We start from the raw sequence: 7,419 nt of genomic DNA, 5'->3' as shown, positions 1-7,419 counted from the left end.
TGAACCCAGCTTAGCAAGATGGGCATGAGCAGGGGGAGCAGTTTAAGGCAGCAATCAGTGTCGATGGAGGTGAATTAACAATCCTCCAGTCTGTTGCTTGTGGTTAAATTCCACCCCCCAATGCAGCTTGAAACCTGTGTGTGTGTGTGTGTGTGTGTGAGGTGAGAGAGAGAGTGGTTCTGATGCGGTTGGACACTGCCAAGCTGTATGGGAGGAGCCTCCGCTGATGCAGCATACGGCTTCAGCAGCAGCAGTTGCATGCAGCACTGTAGAGAGAGAGAGAGAGAGGGGATAAACACGGGAGGTGCTGACGCATTTTCTCTGCCTGAAGTAACTACAGAATTTTAATACTGAAATCCTCTCTCAGATGCCTGCCTGCTTCATCTGCTTTGCAAGCACTCGCACCTCTTGAGTGGGCTCTGGGCTGACTGATGCCAAAAGGCAGTATTCAACTTTATAACAGCACTGGAATTGCTGTTTTTATTTTATTTTTGATTTGCGCTTGGAGCTTTTTTTCTTATTTTAGGAAGAGCCATTAAACAAAAGGCCACGCAGTGTGCCAGCCACACCAGAAGCATGTCCTACTAGTGGGACTGCGGAAGGAGCTATTCGGCCCTGTACGTGTCTCTTTTCTTCTTGAAGGCGTTTTAGCAGGTTTGGACTATGTCGCGCCGTACAAGGCTCTCCCTCCCGTTCCACTAGGGCAATGGGATCGTGGATACCTGTCTGCTTCATTTCCAGCTCTCCAAATAATCTGGCTGTAAATGGAGGAGGAGATTGACACCCGCAAAATAAATAACAGCTTTCTACGTGACCATAACTATGCAACTGAAGGTATTTACTGTCATTTAAACCCGATTTGTTTTATTTGTATGCGTGTGATGTGACTGTCTTGCTCTCTTTTTAATATTAATTGGTGTTTTGGATTATCTGAGTAACGATGCGCCGGATTGAGTCCTGCTGCGGAATCAAATGAGAAATGGCTTGTAAAACTGCCTGATATTTCACCCCATCCTTGCCTGGTACCTAAGGAATGTATGTGGAAGGCATAGGACAAGTGTGACTCTGAGTTAATATCGCAGTGCCGCAGACATAGGGGACAGGGAATCGGTGAATTTGTTTTTTTTTAATAAAACAAACGCCTCTGGATATTGAGTCTGCCAGAAAATATCAGCTATTCAGGAAGGTGGGTGGGTGGGGAATGGGCTGCTGAAATTGGTGGTCCGCAGTTGCACTAAGGCTGTCAAAGCACAAATTGCTGAAATGTCCTCGTTCTTGGCATCCTTTAAAAGAAAAACAAAACCCCTTCATTATCTGCAAGGCTAACTGCAGTTATTCCATTAGCACTGGGTGCAGATTTCAGTTTATGTAACAGGATGAACCGGACTGGCCACTGTCCAGGTGAGATGACATTCAGTATTAATAATCTTTCCCCTGTGATGCAAATGATCACTTGGCACAATCCATATTTCAGTGCTAGAATTTTTTTTTCTCTGTAGGTCACAAGCATAATGCAGTAAAAAAAAAGACTTGGGGATAAACCTTTGCAGATAAATTGGACTTCAAAATACATGTTCTGTGTTTCATTAAAGATCTATAAATACCTGCAGACAGCACCCTGGGGTCATGGAGAGAATGATCTCGAGGAAGTCCATGAATGGCAGATATGAGAAATGGTTTGGAGACCAGCCTTTTTCCTTTTGTTTAATCTCTTGAAACTTTATTTGCCTGTATCTTTAAGGGCCATGTTCTAACTTTTGACCTTTACATGCTGACCTCACGAGCAGGCAAAGCATGAGATTTTTTTTTTGCTTTTTGGCTCATTTGTTGGGTGTCTTTCATCTGAACTCCCACCATTCAGTTCACTGAATTTGTTGATGCATTTTAACTGTTGAGCTGAGCGTTTTGATCTTTATTTTAAAAACACCCCCACTACATTGAAAGGAAATTTAATGTTTCCAGATTTCATCAGAGGCCCTTCTGCCAATCTGTCTCCAGAGACCATTGCAGACTTGTTGCCAATGATGATGGTTATGCTCATGTGTTCAGAAAACCCTCTCATAGGGCAGCACTTGGAATTGTTTTTAATAGACTGAAACGTTATTCTGGAATTTTATTTCCCCTGGCTGACTCAACTGGTTATTGGTAGATACTAAAAAAACCCTTATATGGTCCTGTCGGTATTGCTTCTATATGTCGGCAGAGCAGCAGAAAGATCAGTGTCAGTTCCGCAATCAAATCAGTTTCTGTCACTCTCAAGAGATGCAGTTAGTGATGACCTTACATTTCAGGCAAGTACATTATCGTTGAAGATGCCAGAAGTACATTTACAGCACGGAAGGGCATCTACATGTGTGAGAAATGGAGCCAAGTACCCATACATATCTGTGTCACTGTATCATGCAGTATTAAAAACTAACCTGATTCCCTCCAAACCCGCACCCTCTTATCAACTCGTAATTAAAAATGCAAAAATCTGAACAGATCGTTGTTAACAGTGTATGGCAGCCTCCTCAAAATATGGAATCCCTTTTTGTTGGTGTACACTGTAATATTTACTGCAGGCTCTTGATGGCACACTGAGACAGAACCAGGACAGGACTGGGAAGGAATGCTTGTGTTACTGAGATACTTCTAGGGGGATTTACAACATCTCCACTGCACAGCCTGGGCCACCTGCGTGAATGCTCGGAAAGGACTATGAATCCATGGTTAGGCCCCTCGAGCTTGTTCCCTTTCGTTTTTTGGCTAGTTCAAAATAATTCAGAATAATTTTTGGGGAAGTAGGGGATGATGCAGATGCAGGCTGTTTAGCCTCAGACCTCTGTGGCTGAGAGGTTCAATCCACTGAAGGAACAGACGGTTCAGTCTTCCTGCTGCATGTTTGATCATTTTCGACTATGCCGTAGGATAAGGGTGACACTCTGCTCGGGGTGGGGGGGGTGGAAACTGGCACATTTATAAAGTATCTGAAGACTTCATTTAACTGACAAAAGGATGTGAGAAGGAAATGCTGATAGGGTTAGATGAAGAGGGGTGGGAGGAGGCTCGTGTGGAGCACAAACATCAGCATGGACCAGTTGGGCCGAATGGCCTGTTTCTGTACTGCAGACTCTATGTAATTCTATGTAAGTGATCTTATAGGTTGTGGAGCTTAACCATCCAACTACAATCTGTTTCTCTCCAGCTAGCTATTTGATAGAAAGCACAGGAGTGGCAATGGGTAAAAGATGGAGGCAATTCACAAGACCTCTGCGATGAAACTACTTTCTTCCCCATATGTATTATTTAAAAAACAATATTGGCATTTTTCCGATACGGTTTCTCATAGTCCTTGAATAAAATGGGTAATTAAATGTGCATTATTTATTCACTGTTCTGGCTTTAGATAATCGTGCAAAGGGTTGCCAACCCTCCAGGATTGCCCTGGAGTCTCCAGGAATTCAAGATTAATCTCCAGGACACTGCTGCAAGCAACCTGGGAGAAAAATCATAGAGGCATTAAAAAAAAACGTGTTGCTTTTTTTTTCTTTGAACACTTTCATTTATTAGTTATAAAAATATTGGAGATGGGGAAAAGGGCTGTTTGACCGACAGTCAAGAATCGTCCGATCGGATAACAGAGTCTGTTTACTTTCCAATTGGCCGCGGGAAGGCAGTGCGCTGTGAGGAAGGAGGTGTTGGACAACCAGTGACGGGAGTTTGGGAGCGGGGCGGTTGGAGGCGGGAGCTCATGTGATGAAACCTCCAGGAATGCATCCAACCAGAGCTGATAACCCTAATCGTTCAGCAGTATTTTAATGCAAAGTTGAGCCTAGCTTGTTTCCGTACTTGTTTCTGGTAGAGGAACAATGGTATTTATTTTTGGGCAAAGCTGCCAGTTTAATGTGTAAATTCCCATATTATACGGCACTCTTTGGCATTCACACTGAAGTTGTTATTTATTTGCCACCTGGTTTAGCAGGAGGGCGAGTAAATACGAACAGTGTGCATCAATCTAGGATCGTTCATTTATCCCTTCTCTTCCCCCTTCCCAAAAAAAAAAGGAAACTCAGGAACGATGGTGCTTTTATAATGAGACAAAAAGTTTTCATCTTGGATTTCTTTTTTAATTACAGCGCTGAACGACAGCCTGCATTTCCCCCCTGCCTTTACTGGGCTCCAAAAGCAGATAGAAAATCCTAAAACTGGAGCCTTAAATCGCTCCAAATTTCCTGGACCCCCCCACCCCTTTTGGACTGCCCACTTGAAACGTTTGGAATGTACATGTCTCCCAGTAATTAAAAATAGCTTAACTGACACAAGAGCCAGAGTGTCTGTAACCTCTGTCTGACCTTGCCTGCCACACTTTTTTTTAAAAAAAGAAAGGGTTCTTATAGAATCATAGAATAAAATCATAGAATGATACAGCACAGAAAGAGGCCATTCGGCCCATCGTGCCTGTGCCGGCTCTTTGACAGAGCTATCCAATTAGTCTCACTCTCCTGCCCTTTCCCAATAGCTCTGCAAATATTTCTCCTTCGAGTATTTATCGAATTCCCTTTTGAAAGTTATTATTGAATCTGCTTCCACCGCCCTTTCAGGCAGTGCATTCCAGATCATGACAACTCGCTGTGTAAAAAAAAAATTCTCCTCGTCACACCTCTGGTTCTTTTGCCAATTACCTTAAATCTGTATCCTCTTAAATCTGGTTACCGACCCTTCTACCACTGGAAATAGTTTCTCCTTGTTTACTCTATAATGTAGCCTGAAAAACAGTTATAATGCAACCTCACCCAGTAATAAATCTAAAGAGACACAGCTTTAAGAGAATAATATAATTTGTACTTCTGGTATAACATCCTGTCTTTATATAATAGCATATCACCTGAATTACCATGAGTAACACCAAGGGAGAGATGCTAGTAGATATATTAAATTGGGCCCATCATTCCAATTCTTCTGGCAATTGATTTTGGCATAAGACTGGCATAACCTTTCCTGAGGGATGGGTCTCTTTCACGCTACTGCTTCGAGGTTTGATGGAGATCATGCTGAGACACTTACTACATCCACGGGATGTGCAGAAACGATGGTTCCACTGCATCCTTCAGCAGCGTTTCATAACAAATCCCTTCGATTTATATATTTTTTTTAAAATGCCACTGTGATGTAGAAATGTACTTAATTTTTGTGGATTAATCAAGTCTAGGATTACTTGGAGACAAGCCTGGGCGGAGGAATAATGGAAGCAGGGGAGGAAGAGAATTTTGGAAGAGGAAAATTAAAACTTCATACTGCTCAGTAAATGAACAGTTCATTCTCTGCAGTTGAGCTTGTTTTATACAACAGACTCCAACATTCAATAGCATGTAGTAGTGGATGTGACGATTCCATCCAGTGACAGGGAATCTTTAAATGATTTGAAGAGAGACTCCCTCTTCCTCCGTCCCCACTTCCTAAAATATATAAGATAGAAATGCACCTTATCATGAAGTACAAATTGTTGGAAAAGTTGCCCTGTAGTTCAATTTTTTTTAAACTTATATTTTGTGTCTTGCAAATTTGCACTCAGGATGAGGGATATCTACACCAGGGGATCAAATATGTTTCTAATTTTGCCATCAAGGTCCACCATTGTCAAATTGAGCTTTGTACAAATGAGGTGCAGAGTAAAGCTCCCACAGCTCTGCCCTGACAGTGTACCTCAGGCCCAAATAGAGCACCCTTACTGCACCAATGCAACATTTCTATTCTAAACACTAACTATCCACAAGGCATCCGCCAAGCATTGCCAAATTACGTGTAGTTTAGTGCCACGTGCTCGTATCCACTTGACACTGCACCAAATTCATTTTATTTTAGACCTTGCAGCTGAAAGAGTGTGGAGATTTGCATCCCTTGAAAGATGGAAGGACATTGTGCAAACACTGGCTGGTATAGGGCTTTATTCATTCTTCTGACTTAAGATTGCATTTCCATGAGTGAATAGTCAGCAACAGATAAGGGTGCAGTGATCATTTAGAGCGAGGGAAGGGACTGGAATCTAAGGGAAAGATTTTAAAAGGGAAAGCAAAGGAAAATGAAGAAAAAGAAAATATGAATTGGATGGGTGCAGCAGCACAGGGAAGTCTTTACTGTGGGTGCAGACATTGCTCTGTCTACGTGTGTAATGTGTTTGCTTAGGATTTACGCACAATGTTGTGATGCAAAGCAGTCCAAATTTACATACGAACAATGACGGACAGGAAAAGACCCATTGGTCCATCCAGCCTGTTCCACACAATTGCGATACCTCGTGCATCACAATATCCACACTCCCCACCCCACCTGAAACCATGTGATCTCCTGGGAGAGGCCAAAACCCAGGCCAAATAGGGAAAAAAAAATCTGGGAAATTCCTCTCTGACCCCTTTACACAATCGAATCTAGTCCAGGAGATCACTCTGGCCCTATTTAAACTTTTAATTTAAAATTTTCAAAGTTGAAGTGCTTTGGAGTGAAAAACTGTTACACTGTTCAGATTTTGCCTGTTTCCTGTTAAACGTGCATAGAGAGATTTCTCTCAGCTAAAAAACCTACTGATTAGTGAGTAGGTAACTAGAGGGCATAAATTTAAGATCATCAGCAAAAGAACAGAGGGTGGAGACGTTAGGGGAATTTCTTTTGACGCAGAGCTCTATCAGAAACAATGTGGAAGCAGACTTCATCATAACTTTTAAAAGGGAAGTGGATAAATATTTGAAAAAGAAAAATTTAAAAGGGCATGAGACGAGGTGGATTGCTCTTTCAAAGAGCCAGCGCAGGTGTGATCGGCCGAATAGCCTCCTGTGCTGTAAAATGTTATGGGCACTGGGAGAGATTTAATAAAAGGACTTTTTTTTAAATTGGAAGGGGTAGGTAAAGGAGGTAAGGAAAATAATGACTGAGAAACTGAACGCTGTTTAGAGTACCTGTTAACAAAGAACCTTTAAACAAATAACTTCTTTTTATGCTGTCCACAAGAGTTTATTAACATGGGCAGGAATCTCTTTGAGCTGATGATGACCAAGCAAACTCGAGAGCATTTCTTTAAACTCGGGGTCTAGACAACGCTATTGTTGGCAACTGTACTGCTACATCGCCAAGACAATTTAAACATGTTAAAGCAAAACCTCGGCAGACCTGTGCCTGCAGGGACTGGCGACTACTACATAACAAAAGTATGTGGTGCTTTGAATTTACTATTTTTTTTTCTTTTGCAAGACTAACAGGACTAAGCAGTGCTTTCCACTGACTGGTATTTTAGAATTAATTTCTAGTAATTGCATTTTGTAGGCGCTTCAGTGTCGAAGCCTTGAGCCAAGTTTAATGAGAGGCATTGTACCCACTGGATCTCCTTTACAAACGACTCTCTGTCTTGATGTTGTGTTTTGGCTTTTTTTATTTTTGGCAACAACA

At 42.0% G+C, this 7,419-nt stretch overlaps 1 protein-coding gene across 1 annotated transcript in view; it reads left to right on the top strand.

The window, feature by feature from the left end:
- Positions 1–764: 764 nt before the first annotated feature.
- The window catches only part of LOC137332192 (serine/threonine-protein phosphatase 2A 55 kDa regulatory subunit B beta isoform), a 273,962-nt gene continuing 267,307 nt past the window's right edge, over positions 765–7,419 (top strand). Inside the window, exon 1 of the mRNA XM_067995888.1 lies at positions 765–834. Coding sequence (XP_067851989.1) covers positions 765–834 — 70 coding nt within the window. The remainder of the gene's footprint in view (positions 835–7,419) is intronic.

The sequence above is a fragment of the Heptranchias perlo genome, chromosome 14, assembly GCF_035084215.1.
Source record: "Heptranchias perlo isolate sHepPer1 chromosome 14, sHepPer1.hap1, whole genome shotgun sequence".
Classification (NCBI taxonomy): Eukaryota; Metazoa; Chordata; class Chondrichthyes; order Hexanchiformes; family Hexanchidae; genus Heptranchias; species Heptranchias perlo.
Note: the sequence above shows the minus strand (reverse complement) of the source record. Positions and strands in the feature narration are given on the sequence as shown.